Source organism: Aethina tumida, chromosome 5, assembly GCF_024364675.1.
Source record: "Aethina tumida isolate Nest 87 chromosome 5, icAetTumi1.1, whole genome shotgun sequence".
Lineage (NCBI taxonomy): Eukaryota > Metazoa > Arthropoda > Insecta > Coleoptera > Nitidulidae > Aethina > Aethina tumida.
This window is the reverse complement of record NC_065439.1, coordinates 15,111,015-15,127,770: the sequence shown is the minus strand read 5'-3', so window position 1 is coordinate 15,127,770 and position 16,756 is coordinate 15,111,015. Positions and strand designations below refer to the sequence as shown.

Below are 16,756 nucleotides of genomic sequence, written 5' to 3'. Positions count from 1 at the left end.
GGGTTATCGGCCATTTCGAATATTAAATAACACGCAAATAGTCCTTACAATGTAATTGAACTAACAGGCACAGGATTACAACTAATAGTCAAACAATTAGGTAGGAGTCGTATGAAACGCGGTGATCCCGACGGTTATGCCAAGCCAAGACTTCTACGCAGCTTCCCTGACGGAGCTTAACTGTCCGCCCTCGCAGGTCTCCTCTACCGTCACCCTCGGTTCGAGTACCATCCCCTGCTTAGCACTTCCGCTGATTCCACCCAAGTACTATAAGTATGCAACCCATAGTACTACTTGCGTTTCACATGAACCCTCCGACATATATAAAACCACCAATTTTTTAGCAGGGATCTTCATTTTTGACATACAAGGACCGTTCTATAAGTTGCTATTATTAGTATTCCTAAATTTTATCTTAAAATATCAATAACTTTGTTATGTTCAATGAAACTCCATGTTTTACCATAATTAAATTAGGTCATGGATGGCCATTTTATTTGCAATTACATGTAGAATTTAAAAATTAAATCGACTTCATACTTAAAATGAATTGTTAAAATGAATGATTCAGTAATACCTCTGGCATATAATAATATTCAATTAACATGCATTCATTAGAAGTTAATGGAGAATAGAAAAGTATTGATTTGAAATGTTTATACCAATTATAACTTGACTTAAACTACTTTTCTCATATATTTTTAACAAAATTTCATTTCCCGTTCGTCAACTTTTTTATGTTTAATGGAACGCCCTGTATATTTTTGGATTTTAAAATTAATAATTATAAATAAATAACTATAACTAAAAATGCTATTCCATATCCCATACCTAAACCTAACAATTTTTAAGTTATAAATTTATCTAAAAATATTTGACAGATTGATGTTCTAACTGAATTGTCTATAAAGCCACCAATTTTTATGCTGAGAAGTTCATTTTTGACATACACGTTAACAAAGAACAGCTCTATAAGTAGCCTTTATTAATATTCCCAAATTTTATACAGGGTGTTCATTATTTACGTATAATTTTGTGCATCTTAAAATATCAATAACTTTGTTATTTTCAATGGAACAACATGTTTAACCATAATTAAATTGGGTCATGGTATGGTCATTTTATTTGGTTGTTCGGTTGTTCCAATAAATAACGAAGTTAAATTTCATTTAAAATATGTTAGAAAAGTACTTTAAGTCAAATTAAAAAAATTCAAATCAATACCTTTTTCCGTTCTCCTTTATCTTCTAGTTAGCTGAATGACGCTACAGATTAATTCATCAATTAGATAAGAACCAAATTAAATTCATTGCAATCAAATAATAAGTTTAAAGGTGCATATAATTACTTATAAAATTGAATGATAATACAAAAATTTAATGATCACTAAAGATAAAATAGAATAAAAGATGTATATTGAAACGAATTGTTGTTAAGAAACATTTTTATTGTATAATATCATAGTAAAATAAATTTATAAATTATGTCAGTACACCAATACATTTATTACAACCACATAATTGTACAGTTTGCCTCTTAAAATTTAATATTAACCAAATTACCCATGAACAAATTTAAGATTATATTTTTGAATTTATTCTTTTTGTACAAACCAATTCGACAAAACTGTGTTCTCTAACTTGGGAAGTTAAATTTTCTTCATTATTCTACGATTCGTGATGTACTTCAAAAGCACTGTATTTTTTTTATTTTTTCGATTGTCAAATATTTTATAAAAATTGTGTTTGTCAAAAATTACTATTAAAAAAAAGGTACACTTTAACTTAACAGTAACTGTTTTCAAGATATTTGGATTGAAAATATCTGATTATGTATATTACAATGGTATATTGAAAAATTTCCATTAATTTGGTTTTTTAAAGCAGTGACCTTTATCATTCAAGTTTGTCATAAAATGAATACTTTTCTAAAAACATTGTTGTGAGATAATCAAATTAATGGAAATATTTCAACAATATTTAATTTTATATAAGCATATCGAATATTTTAAACGCAAATGTTTCCAAATATTCCAAGAAGTAAATAATTACGATGGTTTTAAAGTACATTAAAAACTAGCTACAACAAAATAATGATAAAAATTTGACTCTTTTACCAAATTTTGCTTAAAAAACTAGTTTATGTAGAATTTACAGAATAAAATCTGAATTAAAATCTTAAACGTCAAATAAGGCATGTGTTGTTAACCATGACTATTAATTAAGGGAAATATATAAACAAAGTCAAGTAAAAAATTAATTATATGTCAAAAATTAATCAACTAGTGACTAATTATAGTGTGATTAATCAACACACTTATTACAAGTGCTACAAATTCTCTAGATAAATTAATGACATGTTTAGAACAAATATATGTCTGGATTTTCTGGCGTGTCCATCGATTTCTCGATCTGATGAATCGGATCCCTCGAGATTATTATACTCCTCGTGTACAATAAACCAATGCTCACAGGATAAAACACCAACGGCACAAAATTAATCCTGAAACCGAAACACTCGACTAATCAAAACAACACAATTAATCCGGCACAAACCAGTAAGAGTATCCCAAGTCGGCCAACCCGTTGGTTTTCGCGACCCTGTTGAGCGTTTCCATCGTGACGACGTCCTTGTGTATGGTGACGGCGTACATGCCGCCCCACAGCGACATGTACAGGACGGTGCAGAGAAAAGCGACCAAATTACAAATGTACAAAGCGGGAATGCTGAGCCACCAGTAAATGGGATTCATGACGGAATTCCAGGCGGATAGTCCCGCCGCCACGGCGCCGGACACCACGGCGAATATGAGGAAGAGGACCGTGCACAAGTAGGCGCCGGCGTTTATAAAACTTCGTTCTGGAAACGTTCGACAAATTGAAAATGGTTTTAGATTTGATGTTTAGCAATTTTTACCATCATATTCATTCCCTTTCAAGGAATGAGTGTGGAATGTGACGGGAAAAGCTTTGGAGATCGAATTGCAATTGATTCTATCTGTGTTCGTGTAAGTTTCGTTTTCATAATATTGTTCCAATATATCTGCCCGTCTGTCTCCGTCGCTGTCGCACAACCATCCACATATATTGTGACCGTATAAACAGGTTACTGAAAAATGTTTGTTATGTTGAAGGGTATTTATAGAAAAATATACTCACTGTAAATAGCCCAACGTGAGCTCGTCAAATAACTCGTCTCCATTCCAGAAAACAATCCATAATTAATGTTACCATGTATAATATCATCGCTACCTAGTTCCGAGTAATTGTACTCAGATTCCACCCAATATTCAGTAGCGAGAGCGACTAGGGCTAAAATTACCGCTATTGCGGACGTCAAAGACGCCAACATAATATACAATCTGTGAACTGTAGCCATTTTTCTATATTTCGTTAGAAGTGATCACACATAATACAACTTTAGTAATGATTGCAGTTAATTGTGATTAGATATCATCTCGTTATTTATCTTATCCGGAATGCTAGTTAGTTTGGGAACATGACAGGTGCGATATGGAAGATAAGAGGTAAATAATAAACTATGTAGGTTGTATTTATATTTTTATATTTGTATTACGACATAAAAATGGAGAAAAATGTGCATATTTGTTTGTTGAATTTACAACATTTATCACAGGCAAACATGCATAAAAATACATATATAGTGGTGAGAAAAAGTAAGGAATATTTTATTTCCATCACTGTAAATATGTTCTCATAGAAAACCAAAGATAAACATAATTTTATTATAATATCTGTACAATAAGGAATAAACATACTTATTTTTTAAGTTTTTTGTTAGTAATGGTATTTTAACATATAATTTTATGAATACATATTAATATTACAAATTAAAAAAATGTTTTTATATGGAATCACCCAAATATATACATATATTCTATGTTTGTTTGTTTGTCTATGATATTCTACTTATCTATCTTATATCTATGAAAAATATTATATAATAAATATTATTTGTTACACATTTTATTACGTGCCAATTGTAGATCAAAAGTTTCTGAATTAAAATTACAAAAAAATAAATATATTATTAATCAAATTAAAATAGAGCATCATTTAAAACACCTTAACCTCAAATTTGCGTCATCTGTCAATTGAATGATTACAAAACAAAACAAACTTGTGTATTGAATCAGTCGTTTCAATCTTTATAATTTATCATGGAAGTGGTCGCCAACAGTTATATGCCAGGCGATCCTAGACTGATAGACCAGATCGTGTACGAACTAAAGTCTCAAGGTATTTTCGATCAGTTCCGTAAAGAGTGCATATCCGATGTGGACACGAAACCCGCTTATCAGAATCTCAGGCAACGTGTGGAAGGAAGCGTCACCAATTTCCTTAAACAGCAAACTTGGAGACCCGACATGAACAAAAACCAGGTGCGAGAAATGCTCAGGAAAAACATACAGGAGTAAGCGACCAAATCAATGTCGAACATGCCAGCAACCAAATTAAACATGAAACCCGTTACAGGCTGGCGTATTTGGAACCGGGGGTGGAACGCGTTGTTGACCAGGTGGTAAATCCGAAAATCAACTCGGTGTTCTTGCCTCAGGTGGAGGATGTGGTGTACAGATTCATGGGCATTGAGAAGCCGAACCGTGACAATAAAAAAAACCCCTTAAAAATCATAACTCAAAACGACCTCCTACCCACAGATTTGGAGGCCGTGTCGCCCGAATCCAACCACTCTAATCATTTCGGTGATTCCAGTATGGACCACAGTATGGACCAGACAAACCCAGATGATTCCAAAGTGGAAGAGGATGAGAGTCCACCATTTGAACCCCTGGATGGACAGGAGACCTTCCCACCACATGAGGAGAACTCTGTTGACTCACACATGTCTGGATTTTCAGGTGAATTTTTGCATGATTATTGATCAATGGAAGGGCTACCAATTTGGCAATGTTGGTCTGGGGGCCCTTGTTCAAATTGGCAAAACTGACTTACTGACTTATTTACGTTCGGTTTTTTTTCGAAACTGCTTCCTTGTTAGTTAGTTCTTGCTTTGTTTTCAAATCTCAGTTCAAGATGTTGAGTGTTGCTGAATTTTGCAAAGCCATTATTGGTAAGTTGCAACCTAACTATCACATATACATATTAAATCTGTTTTACATTACAAAAATACACTATTTTCTTTAGGTTTGGCGAGCCACGATTCGAACCACAGTGTCGACATGAAAAGCCTGCAGATGGATTGTTCGAACCAGGATTCGCACATCTCGCAAAATAGTTCCGAAAGCCGACTATCGATTATCACGTCCGAGGAGAATACAAAGATGGAGATTTGCGACGAGTCGAGCCAGACGAAAGTCACACCCAGCAACAACGTCGACACTAACGCGGTTGATTCTTCCGATGCTGTCGTGTCCACAACCAACGAAAAGAAGGAAGATAAAGAACGGGACGGAAAGGAAAGGAAGGAAAACAAGAACTCCAGCTCCAGTTCCCACGACAAAAAGTCAAGGAGTTCGGATAAATACAAGTCATCAAAGGACAAAGAAAGGGATAGGAAAAGCAGCACGAGTAAAGATCACAGTAGTAGTAGCAGCAAGGATTATAAATCGAGACACTCTAGCTCTAGCAGTTCCCGAGACAAAGACAAGGACAAGGACAAAGACAAGGACAAGGACAAAGACAAGTATAAAGACAAAAAAGATCACAGGAGTAGCAGCAGTAGTAACAAAGACAAGGACAAAAGCAAAAGTTCCTCATCAAGTAGCAGCAACAGACACAGCAGTTCTTCCTCCAGCAAGGACAAAAGCAGCACGTCCAAGTCTTCCTCGTCGTCTTCCTCAAAGGACAAAGACAAGTCGAAGTCTTCCAGCAATCACAGGGATAGTCACAAGTCGAGTGGCGACAAGCATAAGTCGTCCAGCTCAGATAGGTCGAAAAGGGACGACCGTTCGAGCAGCAGCAGCAAGAAGGACAAGGAGAAGGATAAAGACCGAAAGCGGGACTCGAGAAAAAGCAAAGACGACCACTACAGTTCGAAGGACAAGAAATCGGACCGCCGATCTACCGATCGCGACTCGAACGACGGCCAGTCGAGCAAACAGTCGAACAGCTCGGCCGAGCAACGTTCGTCGCAGTCGCAGAAAGGCAGTCAGGATTCGTCCGGTTCGAATAGCGGCAACGGCTCGGGGGATTCCGGCAATTCTGACCATCCCGAACAGGTAAGGACGTTGGAACTGTACGACTCGGAGGTGGTCATAGCCGCGCCGAAAATGAAGCTGTACAAACCCAAGTTCGCCTCCAACATCTACGAGGCGCGCAGACTGATGAAGATCAGAAAGAAGCTGGCGAGGATGGAGCAACAGCAGCAGGAGCTCGGCCTGTCGAGTGTGACCGAACCGGTCGAGAACGAGGAGGAAAGCGAGGAAGGCGAGGTCGAGCTGAAGAGCTCGACGATCAGCCAGGAGAGTTTCGAGGCGCTGGAGGCGAGGCTGCTGGAGGAGATGTCCAGCATTAATTACGACTCGTACGGATATCCGGACGAGGACGATTTGAGTCCAGTCAAAAATGGCGCCATAACGGAAGTGGTTCAAAAATCCGGTAACTTTTCGAAACGAACTGTCAACGAGGAGCCGAACGTCGATAAAAGGAAGAAAAGTATGGCGATTAAATTTATCGAACCCGCTTCCCCAAAAGAGGATTCGGATGAAAATGAATGCAGATATTTGGAGGCTAACACTCCCAATAACACTGAAAAACTCGCTGAGTTGACGAATATCATAAACAAAATGGAGGATGATATAATCAAAAAAACAACCAGAAACAACTGTCATAAGCGTAAACTGGAGAGTAAAGTAAGCAATAGAGAGGTTCCAGTGTTGAAGAAAACTAGAAACAACATTAATAATAACAACAACAAAATAATGAGTACAGGTGAGTGGAGCACCATTGTATGTATTGGGCTGTATATATCCTTTTGTGTGTTGTGACTTTTCAGAGCTGTTGAACAATAATTTTTCGTTACCCCTTAGCCCATCGAGTAGCGAGGCGAGCGATAAGAAGGAGGACCTCGCGAGCACTCCTTTAAAACCCAAGAGAAACGCCGCCCAAAAGAGTAAGTGTCAGAAATTTAATCTATTCATTTTTAATAATGGTCACTGTTTCAGACATGAACCAAAGGTACTCTAGTGACGATTTGTATAAGCCTAGGCCAATGTTCGCTAGTTCTCGTCGTAGAGCTGCCAGAAAGGTTGATTGATCTAGGGCGCTCTATAGGTTTAAAGTCATTTAAGCCTATAGACATTTGTTCAATTTCTATCAATTGTATATTGTTCTTGTAACATTAATTATAATTTAATTGATGCATTGACGATTATAAATTTGTAATTAATTGAATTTTCTTATTTGAAATAAGAATTAATAAATATTTTTTATACGATTTATGAGTTTTACCTTAGCACTAGTTTATTATAAAATAAATATTTTTCATGAATTTTCTAATAACTCTTAACAATATCATCTTGTAAATAAATTTTGTCAATATACATACATCATACAGTTTATAAAAAGTACGGAATATTTATATTTTACTTTAGTTTTCTCTAGTCTATTGAATATACCAGTCCCTGCAATGTGTCAACAGGAATTTGTTGGAAGAAGCTCTTGTTTGCTTTTAATTTTATTTGCTGTAAATTGATATGTATAAAATGTCTATTAATAGACAAAATTGAATATTAAAAAAAAATTAACTTATGTATTTATTTACTAAACTATCCACAAACATGCTAAAATATAAAATCACATTTAATGCAATAAATAACAACTAATAACATTCAAATAAAACTATCGTTTCTTTCTAATTAAATAGACACTTAAAAATCCAAAAATTAACGTCCACAAAATGCCCATTCCAATTCCGTCATAAACCCTAAAATGGGTGATTTTCCAACCTTTTTTCATGACATTTCTCACAGATTCTATTGCGACTGTGAATGGCAAACACCTTGAAAGTACTCTAAGAAAATAAGACATTCCCTCCAAGGGCCAAACCATGCCTAAAAAGTTAAGTTTGTAATATTTTTCAGACAATTTATCATTAATATTACCGCAAATTATGATCATGGGTACGAAGGTACCGGTCGTTAAAATATTCGCCATCGAATGGTTGTAACTTATGACTGAAATCCAGAAACCTTAAAAAAAAAACATATTATATACCTCATTAAAACATTAACGAAACAAATCAATTTACCATAACTCATCCCGCACAAACCCTGTATGTACAAAATAATGCCCATAACCCACATTTCTCCGTTATAATCCATCTTGAAGATGTTGAAAGTTAGAACCAAGAGTTCGACTGTGTGCAGCACCACTATGCAGGCCTGAAGAGCGAAATGAGTCAGGGTTATTTCAATGGAGGAGACTCCGGCAACGATCGAACGATCCCAAACTCCCTCGCAACGATCTGTGATTATAATCTGGGAAGTTAGTATTGCTCCCATGAAAAATATCAACCTGTAATCGGACGTTGATTGAACGAACGTCCCTTTTTATGTGCGGTGATACTTACGTTACTAAAGTTCCTGGTGCCATAAATACGGTAAAAGTCTCATCTTTGTGGCCGTAAAATCCGTCCTTAAAATTCAAAGGCATATCTGCTAATTTCTTGTTCAATTTGCAATCTTCCATGACGTCTTTTTGAAAATCCAAGTATAAAGTTAATAGTTTGTACTTCATGGTCTGTCCTATTTGACGGTCTGGACAATACGATAGAGTTATAGTTATGCAATTAATTAATTAATGCAGTCTAGTACTTACTTGACATATCCATCCATACTTGTATCTCACTAGTACTGAGTACGTCATCTTCCGTGTCTTTGCCTAAGTTTGTCCTATTTTCTAGAGAAATTGTAAAATTGCTGGCCATGTACAAAACTCCAGCTGCTTTTCCATTTCTTACTCCTTCCTTCGCCGAATCCACATTATCGTACAGCACCTAAATCAAAAAATTTTAGTGCTTAAACTAAGATATTCTTAATTATTTTACCATATTTATCATGGGGTGTTCTAGGTAGGTTAAAAAGCGACAACTCAAATTGGAGAAATGGCAAGATGAAAAACTGTAAGGAATAGCTGTACCATTCTTTGTAAAATTGGGACACTTAAGTGTCATCGTTTCATCATTTACTATGGCAAGATTAACATCCCTTATATCTCCTCCCACAGCCAATAAAAAGCATAAACATTGAAGAACGGGAAAGCCAATTATAAAAAATAGGCCACTGAAAACACAATTTTAATTTGATTCATTTTTTGTTAGGTAACTATTTTTTACGTTATGTTCCTATAGAACTGTTTCCAGTTCTTGTCCAAAAGAGCCTTAAGTCTGTTTTTGCTGATGGTTCCGACAGTTTTAACAATTTTCGGTGGTTTCTTATTTGTTAGAACATCAGTTGACCCGTGGGAAATGTCAAAAGTTGCAACTGTAGAAGTGGAACCTGTGTAAGGGATAACCGTGTTGTTTTGATCGTCGGCCACGTTGTCAAAGTTTACTTCATCCAATCGGCCTTCCTCCTGCCTTTTACTGAGCGCCAAGAACACATCTTCTAAAGAGTCCGTCTGGAACAACGTCAGTAACCGTCCTGGCGACTCCTCCGCCAAAAGTCTACCTTCCCTCATTAGACCAATCTGAAAGAACGTGTCAATACAAAACTAACTAACAGATTGATTAAATATACTTTATGTGCTTGGCGGCATTCTTCGATGTAGTGAGTGGTGATGATCACAGCCATGTTCTCCTTCTGCGTGATCTCCGCCAAATAATTCCAAATCCGGTCGCGCAAAACCGGATCCACGCCCGCAGTAGGTTCGTCCAGGATCAGGAGTTCGGGCATGTGAACCATGGAGGCGGCGAAACTCACCCTCCTCTGCTGGCCGCCGCTGCAGTTCTTCAAGAACCTGTCCTCCGGCGGCAGATCCAACATCTTCGACAGTTTATAAAACCGTTCCTCGATGAGTTCGTCTTCCATCTCCAGAATGCGTCCGAAGTAGAAGACCGCATCTTTCACCGTGAATTCGCCGACGAGAGCGATGTCCTGGCGAAACAATTATGTGATTTTCAGGCGTGATTGACCGTTATGAAAGTTATATTTTCAGGGTCGAGGCTGGAGCACTTGTGCGACAGGTAAAAGTCATGATTAATGTTAATGCAGTCTAATTTGTTGCATTATTCATGGGTACTGAATCTACGCATTTTTAATCGCAAATGGTCGAAGTTATTACCCATTGTTGCATTTTAATTTGTATTTTAAAACCTGTGTAAATGTTTGTTGCCAATAATTTTGACAAATGTAAACTTTTGCACAAAACAACAATTTTGTGGTCATCTTTATGCACCGAGTCACCTGGTTAATCTTGACCCGCTTGCACGTGTCAGGGTTAAGGCCCCGCGTACAATGTCAGCTTTAACACCAGTTACCTGCGGCATGTATCCAACGAGGGGTCCCGGCACTCCGCTACCTTTGGCTCCCGGGGTTCCCCCCAATACCCAGATCTCGCCGGCGTCGATCGATTTCCTGCCGACGATGCTGCTCAGCAACGTCGTTTTGCCGCATCCACTCGCCCCTAGCAAACCGTAACTGGATCAAGGGATTGATTTGGTCGTTCGACGACTGTCATACGTACATTGTTCCACGATCGACCTTCATGCACAGCTTCCTGAGCACCTCCTTGCTGCCGTAGCTCTTGCAGCAGTCCTTAATGTATACGGCCGCGTTTTCGTGCATTTCTGAAACGGATCGAAAAACTTATATGCCGATATATGGATGTCATGGACGTCCTGTTGAAATGATCGTATCGTGCACACAAAATTAACATGCAATTATTGTATCTGCAATATTTAATAATGATATATCGGCGTTCAGGAATTTTGCGGGTGTTACGAAACAGATTTTCTCGGATGAGTTTTTGCTGGAAGTCCTGCAAAACAACGAGTGGATACATTTCAAGGTAATTCCCTTTCTATTGCGGCACATTTTAATTGTAAATCTGTCTTATTATTACATTAATTACGATTACTATGCAGTTTTCCGTTTCTGTGTAAAATATTGCGATTATGCTGTTGAAAAGAATGCGATGCAATTATACATACTCGTTTTAAAAGTACTTTTTGTCCAAAGCTTAAAGACTCTTTTCGTCGTCATGTTTTCACAAGAATAAAAAGATGAATGAATGCGGCACTAAATTAAGCGGATATTAAACCCAAATCAATTAGTGCATTAATAATTTATTAATTGATTTTTCTTAATGATTCTAAATGTTTTATATTTTGTTGAAACCTTGACGATTTCACTGCAATAATTTGCATATATGTTATTGTAACATTTACGTAACGAAGAAATCGTAATAGTTTTGTTTGTCAAATACTAATGTTTAATGACTAATTTGAAAAATATCTATAGATAACTAACTATAGATGAGATTAATCTCCAGGATTAACAAGTTACTGTTACTTTTAATTTTTTATCTGCAATATTATATATCAGTGTCCCTTAACTAAATGGTCATAATTAAATATTATATTTATCATTTAAAAATTGCGATTTAACTAAACTTGCATTTATGTTAGTTAATAATCAAAATCAAATTTAAGATTTTATATCCTATTTAATTGAAATTTTATTTATTGTTTTGTTGTAGATTAAAAGGGTACCTAGTATAATATTTAGAGTTATTTAAAATCGTTGTAACTTTTTTACTTTTATAATGTTTGAAAATTGTTTTTACAGTATTTTTAGTAGAAAAAATATACACCTTAAATATCTTGAAACAGTGCAATTTTAAACACAAATACCTCAGCAGTGTTACTCTGAGGGATACTTATGAGGTGTTCCTCTAAAAGACTGAACTACAAATATTTATCTTTGGGATATTTACTTTTAAAATATTCTGTTTGACGTTCTAACAACAAAGTTACCAACAATGAACTTTTTTGAATGTAATGCTAGAAAGTCAAATTAATTAAAATATTGCAACAATGTACGTTTTTAATTCACTAAATCGAATATTTTAAATTCAATTATCTCAAAAACAATCACTTTAAGATTTACCAATATTATTTTTTTGAGATATTTGCTTTTAAATATTTAATTTGCCTTTTTAAAATTGTCATTGTTTTAATATTTCAATTAATTGAACCTTCTTAAAATAAAGTTACCAGGCAACTATGAATTTTTTGACCAATGTGAACTGTTATTGTTTATCAGAAAATTAATACTTGCATAGCAAATTAAACGATGGAAAGTCAAATTAATGAAAATATTGTAACGATGTACCATTTTAATTTACTAAGTTGAATAATGTAAATCAAACTATCTCAAAATCAGTCACTCTGAGAGATATTTAAAGTAAACATTTTTCCTACAAAAACAGTTACTCTGAGATGTATTAATAAAGTGAACCTTTTTCCTACTAATAGAGTGGACTAATAATATTCTTCCAAAATATTCGATTTGGCTGTTTAAAATTGTACATTGTTTCAATATTTCTATTAATTGGACTTTCTGACAACAAAGTTACCAGGCAACTATGAATTTTTTAACAAATTTGAATGACATCCGTTATTGTTTGTCAGAGAATTAATATTTATGTAGCAAATTTAGTGCTAGAAAGTCAAATTTATTAAAATATTTCAACAATGTATCATTTTAATTCACTAAATTGAATATTTTAAATCAAATTATCTCAAATTCAGTTATTCTGAGAGATATTTATGAGGTGATCCTTTTTCCTAGTAAAAGAGTGGACTAATAATATTGATTTTTGACATATTTGCTTTTAAAATATTCAATTTAGTAGTTTAAAATTGTACATTGTTTCAATATTTTTATTAGTTCGACTTTCTAACTACGAAGTTACCAAGCAATTATGAATTTTTTTTCAAATTTGATTGACAATTTTTATTGATTTATCAATATTATTTTTTTGAGATATTTGCTTTTAAATATTCAATTTTCCTTTTTAAAATTGTACATTGTTTTAATATTTCAATTAATTGTACCTTCTAAAAACAAAGTTACCAGGCGACTATGAATTTTTTGACCAATGTGAACTGTTATTGTCTATCAGAAAATTAATACTGCATACCAAATTAATCGATGGAAAGTCATAAAATAAAAATATTGTAACCATGCACATTGTTTTAATATTTCAATTAATTGAACCTTCTAAAAACAAAGTTATCAGGCAACTATGAATTTTTTGACCCATATGAACTGTTATCGTTTATGAGAAAATTAAACGCTGGAAAGTCAAGTTAATGAAAATATTGTAACGATGTACCATTTTAATTGACTAAGTCGAATATTGCAAATCAAACTATCTCAAAATCAGTCACTCTGAGAGATATTTAAAGTAAACCTTTTTCCTACTAACTAATACTAAATCGAATATATTAAATCCAATGATCTCAAAAACTGTCACTGAGAGATATTTATAAATTGAATATTTTTCCTACTAAAAAAGGGGACTAGCAATATTAATTTTTGAGATATTTGCTTTTAAAATATTCGATTTGGCTTTTAAAATCAAAATATCTCCAAAACAGTGATTCTGAGACTTGTCCTTTTCTACTGAAAGACTAGATAATATTTTTATTTAAATTTTATTAAAATATTCTAAGAAGTAAAATAGTTTTCTGCGTCTTGTAAAGTAATTTACAAAAAAATAATTATAAAAATTTTACTTGTAGTGTTAAAAAACCCCCTCACCAATTTTTTTTCAAAAGGACTGGCTTATGTAGAAGTTACTATAAGTGTTTCGCTTATTATCAACTTTTGAATAAGACCATCAACAGTTAAGAGACTCCTCCGGAAAAGGAATACTAAAATGTGAAATCGTTGTTTCCATTTTCAATATACTCTCGTAATTAAAAGTAATAAAATTTTATTGTTCCTAGAAATCTCTTCATAAAATTAAGTTATTCGATAAATTTAAATAGATGTTTACATTGCATTATCACAATTTGCGGTAAGAATTGATTTAATGAACAATTAACTAAGCGAATGCGAAATTAACGTAAAACCAAGCAGTTTGGATTTGTTCAAATATAAGTGAAAATGTCAGTTTGTTACAAATCAAAATGTTACCAATTATTGGCAAGTTGTGTGCACAATTTATCTTGTTGAATGTCCATTTCGACATTTTGAAACAGGTTCGTGTTATGAAAGTAATTCCATTATATTGGTAATGTTATTTTAGAAAATTGTGTCCACAATTTATGAACATGAATGGCTAATGTCAAACACTTCCTGGTTTAGCTAAATAACATTTTTTAATACAGGGGTTAAAGTAAACTACAAGTACATACTTTTATACATTACATATCCTTGTGTACAAGACATGTTTGTTGAGTCGGGTTGTTATTACAAGTTTTACACCTTTTCCAATAATTTTAGGAGCAGTTTGTTTATTAACACTTTGTGTGATTAAATATTTATTTAAGGTATTTGAGTTCATACAAAGTTGTACTAAGCAAACTTTAACCCCTCGATGCGCATCTTATTCTGATTTTATTATTATCTCATTTTTTTTAATTAAAAATTATAATTAATTTAATTGAATTTCCCTTAAAATTAAATTTTAATATATTAATTTTTAATTCACTTTTTAAATTAATATGGATTTATTAATAATGAATTTAATTAAAATTAAACTTGTGTTAAATATTAAATAGGAAAATAATTGTCACTTACTGTTTATATTTTCAGCATCAATCGGTGTATTAATGAAATCGTCGTCTCTTACGAACCCAATAACTTTTTGAACTTGCCAATCGGCGAGTCAATCTGCGTAAAAGCGCGACGACGGACTAAAAAGACATGAGCAAAACTCGCGCACACAACGCGCTCAACCTTGGCAAACGGCACGCCGATTTTTATTCGAATTCGGATCGTCCGTTTATCGACTGCATTTTCATACACATTTGCCTTTTTGTCTCACACCCGTACGCCACCTGAATATTAAAACATTATTAATTAATTCTGCACGGGGTTAACGGCTTATCTATTGCACTTACAGTAGTCCGTTCGATTACTAGGACTAAGTTTTTCGGGTATAAAATTGCTCTTGAGAATAAATAATTCAGTTGTGGCGGTAACAGACCAACAACCTTTTTATTTAGGCAAATTACAAGCCATAAAAACCATAATGAATTAAATAAAAGCTAATGGTATTATTTATTCAACAGTTTGGGACGATTGAAATCAATACAAATTACTAATTGTTAGTAGTAAGTTATTTAAAACCTGAAATTTTAAAAACTGTATAAATTGTGGTGTAGTTCTTTCGCGTGTTCCACATTTGTATTTAGAAAACTGGGTGAAAATATCTAGGGCGTTCCAACCTAAATTGGAGCACTTGAAAATTTGTTGTATATTTTTTTCTCTTTGTATCTTGTAATGTCGTAGAAATTTATAAAAACTATTGTCGAATAATAATAATAAAATTAGTTATTTTAATTCTTCCTTCAATTATTTAATATGGCATCAAAATAAATAGACCATATTACATATTACTATACACACAAGTTTGGAAACCTTAAAATTGAATTTTATTTTATTCGAATAATTGATAAACAATGAATGATTGATAAAATTCGATTCAATTCGATATCCTGTATAAGGATATCTAGAAATTTTATTCACTTTTATTAAGACATTATAGATAGAAGTTTATACAAAATTAAACTTTATTTTTATATAAGTTTGAAAACCTTAAATAATTTAAAAAATGTAATAAAACAAAAACAAATAGAAGACTGACTGCTGCACACCATGTTGTTCATGGAGCCAACCAATTTTCTGGTAAATTTTGGAGGTATTTTTTGCCATTCCATTTGAAACCTTTTCAGTAGCTCTATCTTATTTTTTATTGTGTGCTGTATTATTCTATTTCTAAATCATTCCAAATATGTTCTATAAGGTTTGGATCCAGTGATTGTGAAGACCATAACAAAACTTGTACTTTTTTTGTTCAAACTAGTCTTTTATACACTATTGACCTGTTGAAACAATCATCTTAGTGACAAATTATCCTCCACGAAAGGTTTCATGTGGTCTTTTAATATGTTTTTATAAATAAATGGATCTATTTTTTCGATAATATGAACCAACTGGCCAAAGCCATTATAGCCCTATATCATAACATAGCCCCTTCCGTCTATAAGTGTCGGTAACAGGTATTTTTTATGGAACCATTAGTCTAGTAATGCCATCCCATTTCCAAATAAAGTTAACATAATTTCATCATTAAATAACACCAATCCTCACTTTTTGTTAGACCACGAAATATGCTCTCTTGCAAAACTAAGCCTTTTCTTTCTATTTTTATTTGATATAAGGGTTTTTTGCGGGTTTTCTTTCAAACAGTCCCATTTCCGTTGTCTTTTTTTGCACAGTTTTCTTGATAAATATCACTGGCTATTAACCTGGGATACACTATTTATGCCCCTTTCAATAATTGTATCCTTATTGCGAGATCTTTCTGCTCTGGAACGATCAGCAACACATCCACAAGTGTCAGATTTATTCTCAATTTTGGATATGGTCCTTTTAGTATGTGCGGAATATCAGAAATTCGATTGTAGTGCATATCCTCATTTCTAAAGTCTACAATTTATTTTCGTAAGGGCATTTGGTTTTGTTTTCGCTTTGTCATTATTAAAACTAATATTTTTAATTCGCTCTCTATAGTGAGGAGCTAAACAATATTAGTAG

At 33.7% G+C, this 16,756-nt stretch overlaps 3 protein-coding genes across 4 annotated transcripts; 1 reads left to right on the top strand and 2 right to left on the bottom strand.

Moving 5' to 3' along the window:
• Nucleotides 1-1,447: 1,447 nt before the first annotated feature.
• LOC109601933 (uncharacterized) lies at nt 1,448-3,514 on the bottom strand. The gene is made up of 4 exons (XM_020018240.2): nt 3,159-3,514; nt 2,917-3,108; nt 2,556-2,859; nt 1,448-2,502 (listed from the first exon to the last, which is right to left on the bottom strand). Exons 1-4 carry the CDS (start codon nt 3,376-3,378, stop codon nt 2,361-2,363), a joined length of 858 nt encoding a protein of 285 aa, XP_019873799.1. The 5' UTR covers nt 3,379-3,514; the 3' UTR covers nt 1,448-2,360.
• A 600-nt stretch (nt 3,515-4,114) lies between these two features.
• LOC109601929 (biorientation of chromosomes in cell division protein 1-like 1) lies at nt 4,115-7,419 on the top strand. 2 transcript variants are annotated; one of them, XM_020018235.2, is made up of 5 exons: nt 4,115-4,434; nt 4,497-4,882; nt 5,169-6,914; nt 7,013-7,095; nt 7,148-7,419. In XM_020018235.2, the coding sequence occupies exons 1-4, from the start codon at nt 4,181-4,183 to the stop codon at nt 7,066-7,068; spliced, it is 2,442 nt and encodes an 813-aa protein (XP_019873794.1). In that variant the 5' UTR covers nt 4,115-4,180; the 3' UTR covers nt 7,069-7,095; nt 7,148-7,419. The 2 variants fall into 2 exon arrangements, with proteins under 2 accessions (XP_019873794.1, XP_019873793.1); XM_020018234.2 differs by having other exon boundaries at nt 4,117-4,434; nt 6,979-7,095.
• A 288-nt stretch (nt 7,420-7,707) lies between these two features.
• LOC109601932 (ABC transporter G family member 23-like) lies at nt 7,708-14,875 on the bottom strand. The gene is made up of 11 exons (XM_049967271.1): nt 14,735-14,875; nt 10,668-10,770; nt 10,462-10,621; nt 9,722-10,078; nt 9,319-9,671; nt 9,031-9,265; nt 8,802-8,979; nt 8,554-8,740; nt 8,233-8,498; nt 8,087-8,173; nt 7,708-8,035 (listed from the first exon to the last, which is right to left on the bottom strand). The coding sequence occupies exons 2-11, from the start codon at nt 10,766-10,768 to the stop codon at nt 7,824-7,826; spliced, it is 2,136 nt and encodes a 711-aa protein (XP_049823228.1). The 5' UTR covers nt 10,769-10,770; nt 14,735-14,875; the 3' UTR covers nt 7,708-7,823.
• Between the last annotated feature and the right edge of the window lie 1,881 nt (nt 14,876-16,756).